The 21,719-nt window shown below is 35.0% G+C and overlaps 2 protein-coding genes across 5 annotated transcripts; one reads left to right on the top strand and one right to left on the bottom strand.

The window, feature by feature from the left end:
* Positions 1 to 232: 232 nt before the first annotated feature.
* LOC141899870 (zinc metalloproteinase-disintegrin-like MTP8) lies at positions 233 to 11,633 on the bottom strand. 3 transcript variants are annotated; one of them, XM_074786462.1, is made up of 20 exons: positions 11,447 to 11,633; positions 11,080 to 11,189; positions 10,784 to 10,939; positions 10,291 to 10,376; positions 7,731 to 7,849; positions 6,936 to 6,985; positions 6,628 to 6,711; positions 6,295 to 6,366; positions 5,991 to 6,160; positions 5,790 to 5,874; positions 5,505 to 5,635; positions 5,241 to 5,412; positions 5,065 to 5,160; positions 4,677 to 4,984; positions 4,362 to 4,566; positions 4,163 to 4,240; positions 3,952 to 4,060; positions 3,770 to 3,826; positions 3,192 to 3,327; positions 233 to 3,117 (listed from the first exon to the last, which is right to left on the bottom strand). In XM_074786462.1, the coding sequence occupies exons 1-20, from the start codon at positions 11,583 to 11,585 to the stop codon at positions 2,451 to 2,453; spliced, it is 3,030 nt and encodes a 1,009-aa protein (XP_074642563.1). In that variant the 5' UTR covers positions 11,586 to 11,633; the 3' UTR covers positions 233 to 2,450. The 3 variants fall into 3 exon arrangements, with proteins under 3 accessions (XP_074642563.1, XP_074642564.1, XP_074642565.1); XM_074786463.1 differs by lacking the exon at positions 3,770 to 3,826; XM_074786464.1 differs by lacking the exons at positions 10,291 to 10,376; positions 10,784 to 10,939; positions 11,080 to 11,189; positions 11,447 to 11,633 and adding an exon at positions 9,197 to 9,278.
* On the top strand, positions 9,983 to 16,941 carry LOC141899874 (intraflagellar transport protein 74 homolog). 2 transcript variants are annotated; one of them, XM_074786472.1, is made up of 21 exons: positions 9,983 to 10,054; positions 12,842 to 12,891; positions 13,339 to 13,384; positions 13,463 to 13,543; positions 13,634 to 13,682; positions 13,769 to 13,867; positions 13,986 to 14,046; positions 14,124 to 14,183; positions 14,288 to 14,349; positions 14,439 to 14,640; positions 14,727 to 14,760; positions 14,847 to 14,997; positions 15,081 to 15,160; positions 15,232 to 15,285; positions 15,366 to 15,406; positions 15,492 to 15,548; positions 15,641 to 15,761; positions 15,856 to 16,019; positions 16,103 to 16,228; positions 16,341 to 16,401; positions 16,488 to 16,941. In XM_074786472.1, exons 2-21 carry the CDS (start codon positions 12,847 to 12,849, stop codon positions 16,607 to 16,609), a joined length of 1,716 nt encoding a protein of 571 aa, XP_074642573.1. In that variant the 5' UTR covers positions 9,983 to 10,054; positions 12,842 to 12,846; the 3' UTR covers positions 16,610 to 16,941. The 2 variants fall into 2 exon arrangements, with proteins under 2 accessions (XP_074642573.1, XP_074642572.1); XM_074786471.1 differs by lacking the exon at positions 9,983 to 10,054 and adding an exon at positions 11,955 to 11,998.
* Positions 16,942 to 21,719: the final 4,778 nt, after the last annotated feature.

The following is a 21,719-nucleotide window of genomic DNA, read 5'->3' as shown; positions in this document are numbered from 1 at the left end:
TGAATAAATACGTACTTTGAATACAATATTTGAATCGAACTCCGAAATTCTCTCCGCTAAAATTTGAATTTATTTCTGGGTCCGCGACCTTGAAGAGTTTGCATAAAAATAGAAACTAAAACACGGAATCGGACTTACATATGGAATGGTCAAAATATATATCCACATTTACAAGGACTTATCGGTTTCTGCTTTCTAAGAAAAAAACATAGATAAAATAGTAACACAAAGCTATTTGTAAATTATCGGAGTATATTTTCTATCTTATAAAATATGCACACTACAATACAATTTCGAAACATCACTATGATCTATCATTTTAGAAAGACATAAAATTATTATAGTTGATAACCTAATCGTGTAACAATGTTTCCATCAATTGTATCCTAACATAATACGCGATAAAATAAATGGTTTACAAGTGAAAACTAAACTAATCATGCCCAAAAATGAGACCAATCACAGACATACCATTGTTCTAATATTTATTCACAAATTTTTCAAATCTCTGTTGAAAAAATAATCATTTTACAAATCATACTTTCGAAAAAACGAGTGCTGGTACTACATTCTAGTAGGTCTAATTACCAGTTGTTATTTTGAAATGAGCCTCAAATGAAAAAGTGTTTGGGGTAACTACCCTACCCGGTAATTTCAAATTGACAGAAAGACAAATCAATAAACAAATCAAAAGTTGTAAACAAGTCGTAAAACAACAAATAGTGAATCTCGTTCAGCAAATCTTTAAAAATATGAAAATGATTGTCAAAAAATAAGTGAACAGGAAAGAATGCACATTCATGTGAATCATACCATGAGTATTCCAGGCGGCAGTTGAAAAATAATTCCCTAGAAAATTATACTGTTTTTATAAGCAGATTGAAGAAGGAAAACATTTCCACAACAATTTACAATATTATGCTTTAAATTCGATACTCAGAACAAACTATAACTAATTAAAAAGTCAACAGAAAAATAATGCACAAATCCAAACCCTGCTATATCCAATATCATTATCAACTTTCAGATTTTACATCAGCGCCTTCTTTATTATATTTTTCTAGATTATTATGATCTAGTAATTCATACAAAATTATGAGAAAAAACTATCAATACATGTGTACATGTATCGAGCAAGTACTCAAATTGGATTATAGAGCTTAGAGAGATCTGAGAAATAATCATTTTATTGATGGTACTATAAAATACCGGTATTAATAATTGAACGTTATGATCAAATTATAAGGTATTGTTCTTAAAAACAGAATATAATATGTACATAAACTAGGGACCAGGATCACCATGTCCACTTGGTGAAATGCTTAGCAATCTGACAATATTCCGCTATTCAATGACCCCTAGGAATACAGAAACTTATGTCATTGAAACTCGCGCAATCATAGAACATGTTATGATTTACTTAAGCCGGGCGTAGGTCGGCCTTGTGATGCAACGCAATTGTGGACAATAATGGCTGTCAGTGAAAGTCATCAATTTTGATTCTGATCTAGCAGGTTTTTGGGCTGCAGATGTGTCTAGGGTGCATGTACCTGTATAAACTGAATATCAAGATAATCGATTGAAGTCTACGCCTTGCAAAAATTCCCAAAATAACTGGATTCCATCTACGGACAGTCAGACGAAAAGTGAATGCAAAAGTCCGCTGGAAGGACAATCCTTAGTGGGCTAAAAACAATAATACCAGAACACAAGTGCACATGATTGAGAAAGATATCATTATGTATAGTAGAATATGCATTAAAATTTGCAGATATTACCGGTAAAATGAAATAAAAAAGAATATCTAAAAGGAAGCAGGCTGCCGTTGTGTAAAACAAAATGGAAGAGCTAAGCAATGTATCGACAGAACAACTAAAATAATGTTATTGTTCAATTTTGTTTACCTACAACAATCATTCTCAGAAATATGTATTGCACTCAATTGGGCTTTTTAGTAGAGAAGAACGGATAGGTATTTTTCATAAAGCATGTCTATTGAAGAAATACACAATTGCAGTTAACGAAAGGTCTATAGCACTAGACCAATCCACAGATACATTATAATATCAACTTTAATTTCATAGCTACAATTGCAGCTAACTCACATTAGGCATAATTCTATCACATTGTAAAACAACCCTCAATCGTCTTCATGCAGGCATAAATACATTGATTGGATTCAACTTTTTGCACTTAAAAAAAAGAGAGGTTTTAATTATTGTTGAAATAAATGCACTTATTCTGAGTAGCAGCCCCTGGAGAACTAAGGCCCCTATTCTAGATCTGTACCAGTCACATACAAGGCTATTAAGATGCAACTTTTTATATATACATCCCGATCAAAGTACAACCTCATTAACAGGATCGACATAAAAATGCATGCAAATCCAGCAAAAAGCACAATCTTACTTCAGATTTGGGGTGAAAATCTGGAAACTAACTTTAAGCCCTTAACATGTGGAATCATATTTAGCCGGTACTTTGGGTTTAGCAGGAATACTGGGTCTTTGATTAAAGTCTGTATTTTCATAGTTTGCAGCTGTTGCCCCACCAAACATTTCTCTCAGTTCTTTCACTCGTGAACTGTTATTTTTGTAGTTCAGTGATTGCACTCGCGGTGGTCGTGGTGGAGGTTGATAAACTACAGGGTCATGGCTGAGTTCAGATTCAGGTAAACTCTCTAGATTTAGAGATATATGCCCCGATTTTAAATTGCGTGGTGGTCTCGGAATATTTTGATACGCAGGAGCATCCTCTCCCTGCAGATGCTTGATCGGAGGTGGTCTTTGTGGCCGGCTGTTTAAGCTAGCGCTATGAAGCTGTGAATTCTTTATCCCACTTTGTTGACTGGGTCCTCTTTGTCCTCCAGGTGGAGGGGGCGCCGTACGAGCTGGCATTGGACGCGAAATATCTGGAATGTGTGCTGAATGACTAAAATTTACAGGTTTATTGTTATAATCCATAGTACTACTCTGTAGTACTGGAGTTGATATTTCTCTTCCAACCATACTCTGAGTTCTTTGTACAGGTTTCTGTCCACCGGAAGATTTTGGGTGTGGTCTGAAGTTGACCTTCGGTACAGATCCTTTTGCTGAAGGCTTATTGTTTGAAGTAGATCTGAAACAAGGCAGGATGCATCAAAATTTCTAAACAGGTGAGGATTATACAAAAATCAACCTTCAGATACTTACAAATATTTCTGTGATCTGTTTTGCCAGTAGCGTTTCAATGCTTCTCTATTACGATAAGCAAAGAAGCTTATCACAGCGAGCAATGGTAGAATCAAGAGAAATAGAACCAACATGCCAATAAGTAAGGACTTACTTCCTAAAAACAATAAGAAGGAAAGATTTTAGTGAAAGAAAAATACAGTACATCATACCAGGTAATACTAAAATGTCAATCTATTAATTCGAGTTGGCCAATACGGTGAGTTAGGTTCATGTAATATCTTAACTTCTTAGCAAAGAGAAACACTACTCTATCTTCTTTGATATGTTAGAAGGCACATTCAGTGTAAATAAGGTATATATGCCATTAAGGGATGGAAGCAACCCATATTATATCAATATGTACTGGTACATCAATCATAATATGTATTAACATGAAAGCCCAACAAGCATTCAATTTGTGAGGGATAATGAATTAGCATATTCTATTACTGCTTCGATGTTATATCATTCAAATCACGTTTAAAATTACTTGGAAATAATGTGATAGTGAATATGTTATATTGTGCGCGCATGTGTGAATAACATCCCACAATTACCTTCATCTGAATCTAAATCAGGAGTAGTTGTACTAGGTACAACTGTTGTTACATTTTCTGTAATAGATTTACTGTCACTTTATATATATATATATACCTAACCTAACCGCAACATGCGAATATCATACAAACAATTTACGACACTGGTATTAAATCGAGATTAAGAATTATCATCACATTACCTGCGAGCCCTGCAGGTCCGCTGTCTTGGCTGCCACCATCACCGGCAACATTACAGTATGGGTAACCATAGCCTGGATCACAGTGGCAATGACGATTACTATTGCATACCTGAACAGAAATAACATGTTCATGGCAATGAAATTATCCAGAATAACAGAAAGTGAATGCAATAGCCTACCGTTGGCTATAAATTAGTTAAACACTACATACCCCATTATTGCTGCAGTTGAAAGGGCAATCTGTATAGTTCAGCGCTTCAAATGATTGACATTTATGGTTGACACACAACTGAAAGGAAGCATAGATTTTAAGAGCTTTAAAGATACTACAATATCAGGAGATGAGTGACAATGTAGATTTTGTCACAAACTATCAGAAAAATTCCCCTAATATTCTAATCTATGCTTACCTTCTCTTCACCGCACTTCGTCCCTGATGGAGTCATCCCGGGGTCAGGCATATCCAAACCAACATCGAGTATCGCATATTTACACGCAATGCGTCGACTGCCCCGACCCAGAAATGTATCTCCCATTAAATACACAAATGTCTTTTTCCAAAACATCAGTTTCTCATTACGATGATCACAGTGAAGCATACCACACATAACATCCCTTAAAAAACAACAATATTTTGAAAAGCCTATAATATATTCAGATTATCAATTCATTATCACTACGTGTGCAAACTTCTGGTGCTCAGTTCAAAATATTTGTATACTTACTCAGTAGCACATCTTGAAAATGATACACTGTCCCAATGGAATCCGCAATTGCCATTAGCAATGCCTTCTTTGTTCAGGCTTGAGAAGCAGATCGAAGGTGAAACCGAGCCGGTATTTCCCCACAGCAACTTACACTGACTATCATGAGTTGGACACGTGCCATTATAGCAGTATGCTAGGTCATTCTTGCAGGGCAAACCATTAGCTTTGTAAACATCAACAGGACAATATTCCCCTTTACCATCGCAATATTCTGGTAAATCACATTCGCCATTGACTTCACGACATACGGTTGATCTTGGCATCAACTGGAAATTTCGTTTCACGATAAGTACAAGTAATTACAATACTAGTCAAATGGAATGAAAATGAATTCACCGGTACTTACCTTGCATGTCTTTTTGTCGCAGCAAGCACCTGTTGCGCATTGAGCCTGAGGTTGTAGCAAACATGTCGTTGCGTTACAGCAGTTATTCGTACAGAGCTGAATATAAATAACACACACATACAATACTTGACTTTCAATTCAGAATGCGTTGTGATGCCTTACAGTAGCATACTCACTTCTACAGTTCCACAATCACATTGCTCTCCCTCCTCAACAAATCCATTTCCACATAACGGCGGCGCATTAAGTTTTTCGGGCTTATTGCGCAGACAATAATCCATTCCGACTTCAAATGCATCGGCGAGGTATTGCTTAGAACAGGATGACCAGTGACGAGGGTTCGTTCCGCTACAAATTTCAGAATATGAGTGACGCAACTATCAATTTCAACAAGTTTTCTAATCATCCAATAATATTCATTGATGGACGTTTTTTCATACCCGCTAGTCGAAGCCATAATACAACGTGTATCATCACATTTACACGCTCCTGTATCATGTTCCATACCAAAATTATGGCCCATCTCGTGAGCGACTGTGGTACTGACAGGGCCTAAAGATCCATGATGGTCCTAGAATAAGTAAATATATTCACTTCTTCAGACAGATAGAACTTTCGGATGGTGTCTACTGACAGATAAAATGAGCATAATCGGATTTGAATGAATTAATAACATTAATACTAGAAGAGTGAAAGGCAGGGAAAATACGTTAAAATATAATTACAACGTTAACACCTCCTGAATACTGATAAGTACAAATTGGGCCTTTCACTGCTTTTCCAACAACACCATCTTTAAACGAATAACCTCTGAAAGTACAACATAAAGAGTTGACAAGTGGAATAAATAATCCTCAGAATAAACTTTGCAAAAGATCTGAAGTGGAAAGTGATGCCTCAAAATGACATTTCACCGGAACCCTTACGTTAATAACTGTGAATTGTCATTACGGTGTTTTGTATTGATGTGACGTTTTCGATATTCCAGGAAATGATTCATTGTGTCTTCGGCTACAGTTGAAACTATAATCCGATCTGAATATGACCAGGTTTCAACGCCAACTAAAGCTATATACATATTCAAGGGCCGATAGAGCTGAAAAGTAAAAAAAATCCTAATAATAAGCATTTATAATAATAGGTTAAGCATTTGGAATAATAAGCATTTATAACAGCAAGTGATTTATATCTTACACGACTCCACTATTTTTATTTCAAAATTCAACTTACAGCATTGACAACATTGATTATATCCTGGGCTCTTCTCCTTGTTGCATATAAATCCCTATTCATCGCATCAAACTAAATTAGAACGGAAAATACATCTTATGTTCCTCAGTCTGAATAGACTACAGACCTATATACCGTGTTATAGGCCTGCAATGAGATGATTTACAAGTGAACAATTAAAAACAATTAAGTTGTTGTTAAAATAATACAATTACCGGGTATGGTATACCATGTTGGACAGATGAACTAGAGTTTAGGCCTAGTTTATACGTTCATTGGTATACCAATGATATGGTACATCAATGATACTTTTCACTGTCTACCAAAACTTGCCTGTCTTTTGTCATTCACTACGTATAATTCCACATAGCGTGTTTTCGCATTTGCATCGTAAGGGCCATGAATACTGCGTTTTAACTGCAGAAGTAAGAAAAAAAACTCTATTATCATATCTAGATTATTAACTCTAGATCATTATATATTACATTACAGTGTGATCATAATGTAGTGATTTAATATTGAAGGCACAGAATACAGACTTCTTTTTGTAGATGGATAATAGTATTTTTAGTTTACTCCTTCTGTTAATGTAGCATTGTGAATTACCTATTGTTTTACATAAACACATGTCTAATACTAACCCTTTTATGATGATTTATATTGTCTATGAAAGTATGCGCATCTTCTGTACCTGAAAGATTGCATAGAACGAACATTAAAAATGATTGTGGGTAAGACCTATCCCGTGCTCTGAATTTCAATCAGGCAATGTATCTGTATTAAAAATTACTGTATTTCCAGCATATGGGATGATTAAGAGCTGAATGGAAACCGGAACTAAACTTGTTATTTGTAAATATTTCATACACAATTCGCCAAATTTTGGGCTTGAAATTGAATGATTTACAAATTATCCATTGAATTCCATTTGCATAATTCGACTATCTAAAGAATCATGTGAATAATTCATACAAAATTGCACAAAAGTCGGATAATATTGCAGAGTAATTCGAATTTTCATCCTGCTTTAAATGCTAACAGGAAGATATTATCCAGGATATAAAAACAATGGATTTCATAGAACACTTTCATCAACCTAAATATCTCGATACCATTTCACGATGAGGAAATAAAATACTATTAATCAGTGGCGTTATTGCACTGATGCCAGTAAAATTTGCAATCTTTCTTTTGTAAAATTGTTTAATTATGATAAAAAAGAAAAAACAAATATTGATACTAGCAGCAGATCCATAAAAACTCTAAAAAAATATTTGATATTCATGCCACAGAAGCAATCATCAAAGCATCGTTATCATTCGCTTTTCGTTGGCATCATCAAAGCTGTAGCCGCAGCCGAACTATGAAAACTGTGGTTCATTTCTCACGATAATTCAACGTGTATCTAACACGAAATCAACACCCGTTAAACTTACCACATTTCCAGTCTCCGCTTTTCATATCCTCATGACGGAAGATGAAATGTGTTTGATTATAAGAATAATTGCTATCTTGATGAATGTAATAAACGCCGCTACCGTCATCAATATAACCACTGAAATTTCACAATATGCCGATTGTTAGATAATGACAGGCGGACAATTAGCAGAATGTGTCGCCAGACTTGAAGTATAACAGACATTTTCTATACGTATCTACTCTCTAAAATACGGTGTTTTTTTGTCACATTTTTGTCACATTGGTATCATAATGAAAACAGGGGTTTTACAAAATTCAATCTGAAGTCGATTTTCGGAAAAGAATCAAGAACCTAGCAAGCCAGGAATCAACCATTTGATCTAGACATTTCATTGCTATTATACTAAACATTTGGAACGTAAAAATTCATTGACAACTCCAATGAGAATGTTTATAGAGTTCTTATTGAAGATCTTCAAGTTTGTGGTTGGGAATTACTGGTTGGGCATAAAAATTGTCTATGAACTTTGTACCTAGCCTCACATGAAACATACGGGAATAAAAATGCGAAAAGTTTTCAGTTAGAGGAAGGTTATTTTCTGATGCGATGACGTTGTTTCTAAAAACGGGGAGTTGCAATCCTAAATCACAGCGCAGAACATAAAAACACAAACTGTGATACCATCGATCCCACAGGAGAAATGTCAAGTAATTTTTATAGCAGTTTTGAATGTCAACATATACATATGGGCCGTTAGCTATCGTCATGCATTAACATTATTAGTACTCCCAACTGGACAATATAAAGTGTCCGATAAAAAAGGTCAGTTTCCAACTTCCGATTAAAATACAATAGAGCTACTGTTTAAAATCAGTCTCATTAACTCTCAACGACCTTGTATCCGCCTACTCTTGAGGGAGATATCGTTAATCAAACTACCGCGGAAAATATCCGATAACCGCCTGAAATTGAGCTGTATGTCAAATGAACAATCTCTAGTAGTATCGACAGGATACGATGTGGTTTAGGGCGATACGATTTCAAATGGTTTAAGAATATGGCCTCCGCCACGAGTATGAATTGAGTCATTGGTGTACTAAGCATTTCTAGGCTCTCAAATTCGTTGGGAGTGTAAATGCTAACATGATTCAACCACATAATCCATGAAATAAAACAACTTTGAAGAGGAGTCTCAAGTACGGTACATGGAAAGAGTAATTGCACAGAGCTAACTGAATGTGGGGGTCAGCTTCAGAGCAGGATTTTGTCGAATTGACCTTAAGGAAATAACCCATAAATCATAATGAGTCATAGATCTTATGAAGGAAACATGTTCCATTCTAGGCACAAAATAAAAATTATACGCAGTAAAAATTCAATTTTTATCGAAGCAAGTAATAAAACCCAGCGCTAGCATTCAGACAGGCTGAAACTCACAGCAGATAGTCTTCCTTGCATAACAGTATAGTTTAGAATACATACTAGGCTCATCAGCTGCTATAGTTATAAAGTGTCAGCGAATAAAAGTACAGGAATGGATGAGTATAACTAGCAGTTCCAATAATAAAACCGGCAATTATACTGTGATTGTCTGAGCGTTAGAGGCCGTAACGACACTTTTCCAGGAATCATCAAATTATAGTCATACATCAGATGTGATATGACTGTTAATCAGTAGATATCTTATGAGAAAATAGATTGCAACGAAATACGGGTAATTCAATTCAATATGAATCACTCTCCATTTCTTAACATTTGTAGAGATTTTTTCAAATTATTAAAGTAAACATCTGTCTTAAACAAGTTTACACTTAACAAACAACTTGTTTTACAGTGATATATAGTGACTCAGACCTCATTTATTCTTAGAGAGCAGGTCTTTACTTCTATGGTGAATGGGAAAAAGTGTGAACTGCTATAAGGTCCGTATAATCGCAAAAACCATTCAATACACTTAGCTTTACTCTTGAGTTATGCTGTAATTTAAACCCAAGGTGAAAGATAAACAACCAAGTGCTGTATATATACATAAACCTAGCCACCAATACACTATCAAGAAATTTCCAAAGATCTCACTACCTCACAGATAAGAGATCATTAAAGACTGCTTGATCAAAATGATTTATGAAACAAACACCTGTCAATTTATAATTATTAAACAATAATAGACCTACAGCAATGGCCACTTTTTCTCAGTAAGTTGCTTAATAAACTTTACTAAACCACAGCGAGTAACTCGCCATGATCTCTGACTGTACTATAACAACCAGATCTAAGTACGATAAAGAGGATATATCTAAGTAATCTGAAACATTCCTAGAAGACTGAAATCTACCAGGGGTATGCATCACTACTACCTAAGTCTTCATTCACATTTTTACAAGTACAAGTGAACAATATACATTTAACAGTCCTATAGGCCTATACCATACGCAATATTCATTTCTTAATGCGTAATAATAGTTTTCCCTTTTTAGCAATGAATGCCATGAACTAAATCATGGCCCCATATAATAATAAACATTCTTAGCTTTGTAATCTACACTTCATTTCGAATGTAAATAAATTCAACTCACTTGACGCCATCGCATGTGCTTAAAGCGACTACAGAATTAGGCTTATCCTGTATTTTCCCATGATAATAACAATGGTCGGTCAACGTCTAAAAATAAATATGTAATCAAGTATTTTAGTTAGTAACCATGCTGTAAAACAGTTTGAATGAAAAATTAAGTCGAAAAAGTTTCCTTGAGATAGTGGTTTATTCAATGTTTCGACTATTCTAATAGTTATTTTCAGGAATACTTATGTTGTAAAAAAAGTATGATATATACAATCCCGGAATTACTATCATTGTTATCTCATAATTTTTTCACAACATCAATATTCCTGAAGGTAACTATTGAAGGCCTACTCGAAACTTTGAATAAGGAAACTTATAAGACTTTATTCCTTCATCTTTCAAGTGGGATTCCTATTTAGAATGTTGAGCACAGTAACCATTGAACATGGTATAACACTAGGAATTTTGTTACATGAAATATAACCAGTATAAAGCTGAATACTTACATTATTGTCTGGTTTATATAAAACTTCTTCATTTTCATTTGTAAAATGTTTTTCTATATAACTATTAGAAAATAGTTCTCTATTCTTTTCTAAATGTATGTCGAATTCTTTTTGAAAGGCACTGAATCTAATACTGATTTTTTCTGGAAATTTACTCTGAAAATTAAAAAAACAGCGTTATCTAATGCAGCCTATTTCACGATATTAGTCTCAGATAGAAGGAACAATAAGGATAAATTTTAATAGCCTGTCATCAAAAACCGGCAATGACAGCTTCGGAGAACCTTACTACTTACCGTATGACTTATATCTCTTCTATGACGGTGGTTATATATGTCTGGTATCACAGTCTCATAGTAATGAAATTCGTTCCGAATAACGCTCATCCGACTGGGCCCGCTTGAACCTAAAAAATTTGGAAAGTTTCATGTCAGTCAATGAATGGGATCCAGCCCTTGCATAGTGTCCGAAAACGTTAGGCCCATAAATTTTTCATTGAAAATCGCTTGATACAGTACATGGTATTTAAGCCTTCCCCACACTTTCTAGCTACGTAGATTCGAAAAAAATATAATCTATCAGTATCAGTAGCCTCTACTACCCGACTTGGCTTGACATTTTTGACAGCTGAGCTAAAAACTAATAAATGAAAAATATACTTACTACAGTGAACATTTGCAAGGTAATCCACAAACATGAGAAATAAATAAATAGCTTTGTTGCGTCCTATGGCATCTAATTTAGCCATAATCACAACCAACGGCATGAACATTTCAAGAAGACGACAATAATGGCTTGACATTCATCGTTCAGTTAATTTTGATAGTGATGATCCATTCGTAACTTTCTGGTAATCCATAATCGCCGGATATCGGCCTCGCGGAATGACTAATGACTAGACTGGTTACCGGTCTCTACGGGCTCGTTTTTAGACCGGTTGCCTGCGCATTCAGACGATAGAGACCGGTAACCAAGTTTGCTCGTTTTTTGCTAATTATCTCAGGAAAGCTGTTTCGCTTATAACGTATATCTCTCATTAGTTTTACTAATAGTGGGCATAACAGTGGTATCTAAGTGTAATGAAATAACACTCTATTTGAAAACAATATTATTCGGATTCGAAACCGATTGACATTCTCTGGTGGTTTGCAACTAACCTTTACATACAAATTCCAATCATTTCCGGGTTCAAAAATCTGAAAATTGTCAATTTCGGTAAGTTTTATGATTATTTCCACGCTCACAGTCATATTCACGGAACGTTTTCGATTGCAAGATAGATTTGAATATTGTAATGGACTAAAGATTAGCTTGGTTACTTGTATTATTGCCTGAATGATCCGTTAAAGTATAAGAAAGTCAACTGATCAGTGATAGTCATGTCGACGTCCAGTATTTGATGATACTGTTGCCATGGCAACCTCATCATCAATATCACGGACCGATGAAGGCCTGGTAGAGGTCTATTTGAGGTCTATTGGTGGCTGGCTCGTTTGGTGATTAATTTCTGTTTTAGTTAGGTGTCAGTCAGGCCACAGGGTTTATATTGAATAGTCTCGCCAGCTCACGTCCACTTCTCGCTGGACCTCACTCCCTTAATTTTTAGCCGAAATTTAATTTCATTATTACGAATAATTGGTTCATTTTTTATTACTGTCTAAGAATAATAAGTAAATTGTTTATAGTTTTGATTTGTTGAATTCCATGATGAAAATCTGGTCAGTAATAATATTAATTAACAAGCGTTGTAGGCATAATCGGCTTGATTACTATCACTTTATTTCTAACCTTTTAAAAAAAGAAAAAAGAAGAATTTATTGCATGTGGTCCAAGGTGAACATATTGGCAACCTCTCAGGATATAAGGATATAACCCAACGTCGTATTTCTCATATTCAATACCAGCATATCATACATTGTCTTGGCATAGGCCAATACTAATAAGCCTCTTGGATGAGCGTTCTTGTGATGTTTGAAATTTCAAAGATGGGAAAGTAAATCCACCTAATTCAAGCTGCTTTGGTAATCAATCTATCAGTATCGGTTTCTTGTATTTTAGCAACAATGGCCCGACCTCCAGGAACAGCAACAAGACTAACTACTGGAATGGTAAATATGATATCATACAATACCCCTTCATCTCACTAGCATTTGGCTGTAATTGATTTCTATATATGGATTGATTAATGAAGCTTGTTCATAGATCCTTATTGACCTGTAATACCTTCATTACTATGCTCGTCCCTATTTGGCAATGTCCCTAAACCTACTGCCAGTAAGTCTTTATAGGGAGCATTAGTCTTCTCAGAATGGCTCGGCGACCTCAGTCAGCCAAAAAGTTGGCTGTTGTACCCTACCGTTCGAGTGAAATGGTTTTTACTATTCCCCTGAATAATCTTCTAAAACTTGAAACGCCTTTGAATGCTGGATTGCATAAATCAGTTGAAAATCATTCAAATTCGAAGGCAGTTATGCCTTATGTAGTGAGTAAATAAGTCAGGAATTTGTTAGGTGAGTAGTTATACAGCTGTAACAATGATTTTCTATTAATTATAGGCACCTCCAGGAACAAGGGGTGGTCCTCTGGCTGCTGGATCAATGGGTAGGTTGCATCCAATATCCCTTGCTCTATGTCAATTGATGGCTTGGAATATACGCATCTCTTTTATCCTTTTTTCAGCTTTAGGGGCACAGCTGACAGTAGAAGACAGACCAATCACCCAGCAAGGTCTTACAGGCATGAAGACAGCTGGAACAAGGGGTATGCTTTTAAATGATAAAATGATGAAAGGTCTAGATTTTCTTTAAATATCATTCTTAGAATGTTTCTCTACTACCCGGTATCTTTCAGGTCGTATGAGACAAGTGCAGGACAAGACATTTTATCTTGGACAAATTAGGTGCGACATGGTCAATTAATGAATATTGTATCATAGGTGTTATGATCATTTGTTTGCAGTTTAACCGTAGCTAAAATTTCTTTTAGGTCGAAAATATCTGAACTGAATCAAGAGGTTGTGAAGTTAAAGAAAGATGTCCAGGAATATGAAGATGAAAACAATAGCTATATGAATTATGAGAAAACGTGAGTAACCTCTTATTCGATTAGAGATATTAAATTCTATTCAACAGAGGATTCGTTTCTTATTCATTATCTGAATATATGGTATAAACATGTTTTATTATCTGTGTTTTATTTGAAGAGCTGAACAACTCGCAGCGGATTTGAAGCACTATCAGGGAGAATTAGGAGACTTTAACACGGTAAATATCCCAGATCATGTAAAGCTTGCTATATATTCTTTTTCTATGGATCTAAATCACAATTCTCCCTTTTGTAGTTGGTGGATAAACTGAATACAGATGAAGATATTCAAGATGTCCAAATGGATTTTGATGAGGTACTCCATACCTTTATTTCTTTTATGCTCATTTACATGTATATTTATATTTATTGTAATGTATATTTATTGAGCTATATGTTTCCGTTTTACTTGATATTTAGCTAAGAACTCAGAATGACAGAGAAGCAAAAAGTCTTGATTCATTATTTACTCAAAAACAAGAGTAAGCAAAATTTCTTGAAATATTGTTATATTTTACAATAATTGATGGTTGAGTAAGGAGCTTTTGATGTTCAAATTATTGAATTTCAGGAAAGAGAACCAAATAAGACAACTTGAAGTTGAATTGGAACAAGAGAAACGAATGGCAGACAACCTAGTTGCTAATATGAAACCTGAAATGCGGCAAAAATACATGCAACTGAAAGATCTCAATGAACATTTGCTTAAACAGTTGGAAACTGGACAACAGGAATTGGATGCTTTGACAACTCGCAAGGAAAATTTGGAAGAGGTTTGAAATGTTCTATTTCTTCATATTTTGGGAAATTGTTTATCTAAGTAATCCATGTGTTAATATGCATATTTCTCTTGTTCTAGGAACTGTCAGCCTCTCAAGTGAAACAAGAAGCCGGTAAAATTGGGAAAACCTTTTTCTTAGCTTTATATGCAGATGTAGTGAATGCTTCTTTTGAGTGATATTCTTAATCGTTGTTACAGTGAAATATTATGAGCAACTTCATGAATTGGAAGCTAAAAGGGATCAATTGCTTTTGGAGACACAATCTCGTGGCACACCTGCTGAAGAACGGGAGAAACTGTTGAAACAGGTGAAAGAAGACAACCAAGAAATAGCCAGCATGGAGAGACAGTAAGAGCTTTTTATGTGTGAATTTACCATCGTAATCATATGGACAAAATGTAGAGATGTATATTTTAAATCATTTATTCCAGGGCAAATGAAATTCGGGAGAAATGTAGTGCTGTGCAAGAGGAGATCAGACAAACAGATATGGACATTGAAGAAAATCAAGGTAAACATTAAATTTGCTCTTAATACTACAAAAACCTTTGCGGAACTTGACATCTATATTTATTTGTTCAGGTGAAAGAAATCAGAAATACAGAGAACTGAAGAAAAGGGAAGAAACTATGAATGGTAAGAGTCGCAGCCAGTCAATGTGAATATGCCTACACAACTTTCAAAAACGTTAAACATTTTCTTGCATTTCTTTCCAGAATTTCTTGAAACATTTGAAGAAACCAAAGCACAAGAATTTGTAAGCATGATGAAATTATGATATTTTCAGAAGACATGTATTGAAAATATATTTCATGAAAAAAAAAATTATTTTTATTTCCTAGCAAAGATTGTCTGACTTGGAAGGAAACGTTACAACCTTGTTGGAACACATGAGTCGAGTAAGTACATATGTACATATTACAATATAGAATAGTGGATCAATACATATACTGTATCTACTTATCTACATAACTTTCTTGATGATATTCAGAATATGGCTCGTGTGTCTCATTTGCCAACGCCTAAAGAACTGCAGAATATGAAAGAAGATTTAGCGTTCAAAGCCCAAGAAATGAAGAAATCTGAAGCTACTACAACTGGTCTTTCCGGAGGTTTTCAATTGGCATTTTATCATTCATATTGGAGCATTCATTCAAGACTCAAAACATGCTCGGATTACTATATGTACTACAAAATTATTTTCAGAAAATGAAAAACTACAAGTTGACTACCAGAAGGTAGAACAATTAGAGTCCAAGATCACTTCAGAGCTGGAGTTATTGAAGACTAAGATAGACACTATGACATCTGAGGTTGAAACATTCAGCGATCTGAATAAACTGAGAGAAGATGGTGAAAATAAGAGAAAGGTAATGGTTTTATAGTCGTGGCACTGCCCGATGATTAAGATCCGATGTGTTGATTGAAAATATATTTTCTAACATTATTCTAGAAATTGCAAGAAGACAAGGTGACTTTATCGAAACGTAGAGATACATTCAAGCAGGTGATGCAACAGCTGACAGATCAGTACGAAGCTTTGAAAGCATCGTTACACGAAAATGAGACCTTTACACAGGTATGTTGGAAAGCGTCGATTTTAATACATCAATGAGCTAATTATCAATGCGACCACCAATAGTAAATGTTGACTGGAGTTTTTAGTCGCGTAAATTTGCCGTTATTTACAGCTTGGAAATCTAGAAAAGAAATGGCAACACCTAGAACAGAACAACTTCGTCATGAAAGAATGTATCCTTTAATGTAGTTTTATGGTTCAATGATAATGGTTTATTTGTGATTATGATATGAATGCTTTATCCTTGATGAATTGATAGTTATTGCCACTAAGACTATGGAATGCGACTACCGCCCGATTGCTAAACGTGTCAACGATGTTATAACGGACTATAACAAGATACTGCAAGATCAACTGTCAGGAAAACCGTCTGTTAATTAGTTTTGAGCACGAAGATCTACATCATTTAATTAATGGACTCTTCTTCAGTAGTCCTGAATGTCATTCATCTATTCGAAGTTTTGTTCATAAACCGAGTGGAAAATGCGTCATTTTGTCCATGAATGAAAGATTAATAGTAATTGTTCCATTGATGAGATAAAGAGATTGTAAAAAAATAATCAATGAAATTTATGTCGCCATAAATTGATAAGAGCTGTGTAAACACGTAATAATATTTAATGCTATGAATATTATCCGTCCGTCCCAACGTTATTATTGTCTTAATGAATGTATGTTTTTGATGTTTGATTTAGTTCCATTTATGTATCACGTTAGATATGTACACTTAGAAAATAAATTGCAATATGCATGTACGATCATGGGTTCTTTATTTTCGGGTTCACCCCTGGATGAATCCAGGTTATTTTCGTAGGATACGTTCTTCAGCTGTTTATGAATCGTGGAAGATTTGGGGGTGGGGTGGAGCTGTGTTTCTTGTGCCATGGACAGACAGACTTGATTACTACAGTAGACTCCGCCCAAGTCTGAACCATTCAACTGTGATGTTTTTGAATCATTTTTGTGACACTATATATGAAATACATAGCATCCAATATCATCAAGCCGGACACATTTTTGCGGTCCCAAAAGATCCGACTTGAGCGAAGTCTACTGTATTTTAGAAATTCGTCTGGCGTATCCTTTAACACTTGTCAAACGCCGCAGAAGCATTTCATGTGATATAAAATCTTGCAGGTGAGATTCGTTGCGTTAACTGCAACTAGAGAGTAGACTAGCATTCAGTGGCTGAGGTTCCATGATATTCTTTTTAGCCCCATAATACAAAGATGCTAAAGCCTACTATGCATGCATTACCTGATACGCATTTTAACGGATTCTTTTTGTGATGCAAAGTCCGCGATACAATGGCAGACAAGGGTCATATAATGTTTACAAATATGAATATCACAAAGATAAGACATGGATATATTCTAAATTTAGTCTTTATTTGTTGACGTATGCAAACCATGACCAGTTGAATCAGGAAATACTCAAATACACACTCAAAAACACGACACCGTTTGTCTGAAACAATTCTTATCTTTTTTGGCACATTTTCAAATTCTACAAAACTTCCGGGGATAATTATTCCGCGTACATAAATCATCGTTTCCTTTCGCAGGGGCTCGTGTCAATGACTTATCGTAAAATAGCGGGAAAATTCACAAATTTTGCTTAATGAATATTGTTTTTAATGAATTTTCCTAAATCCATATAGAGAGCTGCATGGTAAAATTTCTATCTGCTTTACTTTGAATCTTTACATCGAACAATAGCTTCCATAGGAACATGGTCAAGTTAAAATACTATTCGCGGGACTGATCTAGATTAAAAGTGTATATCATGTATTAGACAGAATAAGAAATTGATAACAAACTAAGTAATTTTTTGTGTGTATTTTATTCCAACTATCAATAGGAAAATATGAATAAAACGATACAAAGAATTGCAATTTTGAATCCACAAAATTGAATCCAATTCTAGTAAATACGTAGGTAATTGAGCCTTTATGACACAACAAAACGTGAGCGGTTAGTTGAAATCTCACCGTCGTCAATTTTATCAATCCATTTAGATTAAGCTACGATGAATCAAATACTTGTTAATGAATAAGATATTCCATCTCTCACTGACTGTACTTAAGCAATTTACTGTTTACTGTAATTAGCTTTTCGAAACTGAACTGGATTTTGCAGCACTATTACTCGATCAACTATATATATATCAACTATATACAACTGGATCTCTTTTTACAACTTCCACAAGAAATAAAAAATCCACCCTGATCGAATGCGATGAAATGAATAATCTCAAAAAAGGTGCGTCTTAAGAGCGCGCATTTGGACGGGAAATTGTCTAAAATAGGATATTCGTATCGCCAGCAGAAAAGGTAACCAAATATTGACAGTGTGCCGATATCTCATCTCATGATGGATGATGACCAATCTCATCCGCCTTGGTTGGTGTTTAATCATCACTCCGCCCAGTTATACCTACTCTCGCGTCACTACCAGACAGCATTAACATATTATTATGAATTTTCCGCGCTTTCTCTCTGAACGAGGCAATATAGAAATTATGTTACATAATCAAATCGATAATCATTCAAATTTTGTTTCAAATGGATCAAGTATTGATGAATTCTAAATTTCTAATAATTTGGAGATTATCTATCTGTAAATTTTTCATTCACGTTTGTAAATGAACGACAAATCTCTGTCAGTGTGCACCAAATAAATATTCGATGTGTGGGGTATCGGATATGACGTGTCCTCTCTCTCGATGTCCTTCCTGAAATAACTAAATGTCGTAGAATAAGCCAAAACGAGTATCTGGATAACATCGGACAAAAATGGTTAACTAACGATGAGTTAAACTATCTTTTACTATTTCCTTCTGAAAAGCAGACACGTGATATGAAATATATTCTTTAACTTGTTGAATTAGCCAAAGAAAATATCTGTACTCGTAAAATTAAGACATATACCGGTACTCGTATAGGCATTGTTGGCTAAGGTCTTGTCAAAACTACCAACTGATCATATTTGTCATATGCCTACAGTCAATATTTGTCCGCAGTGACGTAGTACTCTACGTATAGACATGACCCAGTTGTCATAGTTACATACTAATCAGTAATTAATCATTTTATGACTTTTGAAGAAGGACCCACAAATACAGGTAAATGATTTCGCATATCTGTCCTAAAGGATAATTTACCATAGCATTAAAAAGCTTTACGTTATGATTCAAATAGATCCTTCTGTTGATTTGAAGACCAAATTAAACGCAATAGTTTCGGTTTCGAATTCGTATTTCAAAAAGATTGATTTTCACTTTCAGTAGATTGAGAGCATTTCATGCAATCTAAAACGAAAGCTGTACCACAAGCAAATACGATGCAAATGTAAATCAAAAAGTATATAAAGTTTTTTCATTATGAATAATGAATATATTCAACGACGCCGACGAATATTCTTCATGTAACACTTACCTACAGTAAGGAAATCAAATGATATCAACTCGTTGAACTTTGTCATTCGACTGGCGGGAAATTTTGTATCCTGTTGTCGAGAGTTACGTACGTCGCAATTTTCTTTTTGAATTAGCTTGATAGGTCTCGTGAATAGCAGCATAATACTAAAGTGATTTAGACAGCATTATGCTTATATTCCCGAAGCCATGCAAATCATTTAAATCAAACTAAAGATGCAACTGCAAAAAACAATAAAAACAAGAACCGTTTACGATACATCGCAAGAATTTACAAAATTCATGTTAATTCATACCTAGAAAATTTTCACCACCATTTTTGAAATCCATAATCAAGCTTCAATTTTAAGATAGATAACGTATACGTCCATTGATTCCGTTTTCAGCTCTATTCTCATTTTCCACAAAAAAATCTCACTATTCTAAATCTGACCAATATTACAGATGGGTTTTTTCAGTTTAAGGATTCGCAATCCGTTGCTATTCTGAATCGCTAAAATCCTTGACTCATTTTGTCTGCCGCGTGGGAGCCGGGATCTGGGAAAAAGGCCAGAAAGGCATCTGTCTATAAAATCACGTGGTCATGTACGCATGCGCACACATAATAGCTTATACTGAACATGGCAACAGAATTCAAACATGACACGTTTTAAGAAGGGGAGACTGATTGATAGCTTTCCTGATAAGCATGAGAGAATATGGGAAATAAAAAAATACGTATACTGCCCACATAGTGTAAATGGACATGGTCTCCTTCCCTCGAATAGAAGAGTGCGATATAATTTTGATGATATGAAATTTGTTAGTCGGAGAATTCTTGAAGAATTATATATCTCTCTATAGTCTTATTGCATACTTACGAATTTAGATGTCAGCTGGGAAAATGAGAACACCCCTTGCTTCTAAACTTGATGACTCTCAATTCTGGTAAATGTAAAGAGAAATATGGCGCATAATTATTGCTGCTGCATAAAATTCGCCATATGTTTATTCAACCTGATATTAGCTTCATGCATAAACATTAGGATGCCTGGCAATATTTGTACAATGATAAGATAGAAATTGTGAAGTTGTTCGGCAACATATACCACCGTAAAAGGTAGAGACAAGCTGATGTCGCAGAAAATGAGACAAAGGACGTTTAACTCGATGAGGGAGGTGCGAGAGAGCTCCCCGACTAACCTTTCAGAATCTAATATGTAATTGGGATGAAGCCCCCAAATAAATTCCCTGTTTTGATCCTGCAAGTGCGTTCAACGAAGACGTACCCCAGTAGCTCCAATCCGATCTGAATTAAATATAAAATGAAATGTGCCCTAACGACATGCATGTCTTTTATATGCCTCCGAACGACGCAATGGTCTAAAACCATAAGACTGCTTTAGAGAATTTTGTTGACTTTCTGTTAAATGGTTTTGGTGGATGTGTGCTTAGTATCAGATTGTTCAGATCCGTTGTTCTCTAGCGGGCCTCTATTTATACCCCATCATGGAGGGTAAACTTGTCAAGACGCTTATGTAAACTGTCTTTTCATCGAGATTTCGTAGCGCAATTCATAGGATTTACATGCTTGTAATCTGTTCATACGTGTATTATACGGTTTAACATCTAGAATTTATACCACTTTCAGATTATCCTTCGTGGAGGATTATCAAAAACAGCGGTTTCATTAAATAGATTCGACATAAAGAAATTCAGAATTTTTGGCATGTTTAATCTTAGTTTTCGGACAATCATCGATAAACTGCTTTTCATATGAAGGATTAACATAATCCGTATATTGAACCATCCCACCACTTGACTTGGCCTTTCCTATTTTTCAATGGTGGTTAACATACAGACAACGAGGAATATCATACGTACAATTATAGAGCTACAATTGTAGATTCAATTCAATTTCAATTCAATAGTTGTTTCAAAGAAAGGCAGAAATATAAAATCAGTGAGAAAAATTAAAACGACAGAGAAAGAAGCACAAACAACGCTTTTCCATGTGGGCCTTGCAAAGCCAGACGCAGGCACCCAATGACAGTGGGAGAATAAGGAAAGCTGAGAT

This window comes from Tubulanus polymorphus, chromosome 2, assembly GCF_964204645.1.
Source record: "Tubulanus polymorphus chromosome 2, tnTubPoly1.2, whole genome shotgun sequence".
In the NCBI taxonomy this organism is placed as follows: Eukaryota; Metazoa; Nemertea; class Palaeonemertea; order Tubulaniformes; family Tubulanidae; genus Tubulanus; species Tubulanus polymorphus.
Note: the sequence above shows the minus strand (reverse complement) of the source record. Positions and strands in the feature narration are given on the sequence as shown.

Excerpts from the sequence above, each read along its gene's own strand:
- LOC141899870 (XM_074786462.1), bottom strand. The coding sequence starts at position 11,585 with ATGTCAAGCCATTATTGTCGTCTTCTTGAAATGTTCATGCCGTTGGTT. Across the intron at positions 5,875-5,990 it reads GACAATTCACAGTTATTAAC|AGGTTATTCGTTTAAAGATG; the intron begins GTAAGGGTTCCG and ends TTGTACTTTCAG. Across the intron at positions 4,985-5,064 it reads GCGACAAAAAGACATGCAAG|TTGATGCCAAGATCAACCGT; the intron begins GTAAGTACCGGT and ends CGAAATTTCCAG.
- LOC141899874 (XM_074786472.1), top strand. The coding sequence starts at position 12,847 with ATGGCCCGACCTCCAGGAACAGCAACAAGACTAACTACTGGAATG. Across the intron at positions 12,892-13,338 it reads CAAGACTAACTACTGGAATG|GCACCTCCAGGAACAAGGGG; the intron begins GTAAATATGATA and ends TATTAATTATAG. Across the intron at positions 14,998-15,080 it reads ATAGCCAGCATGGAGAGACA|GGCAAATGAAATTCGGGAGA; the intron begins GTAAGAGCTTTT and ends CATTTATTCCAG.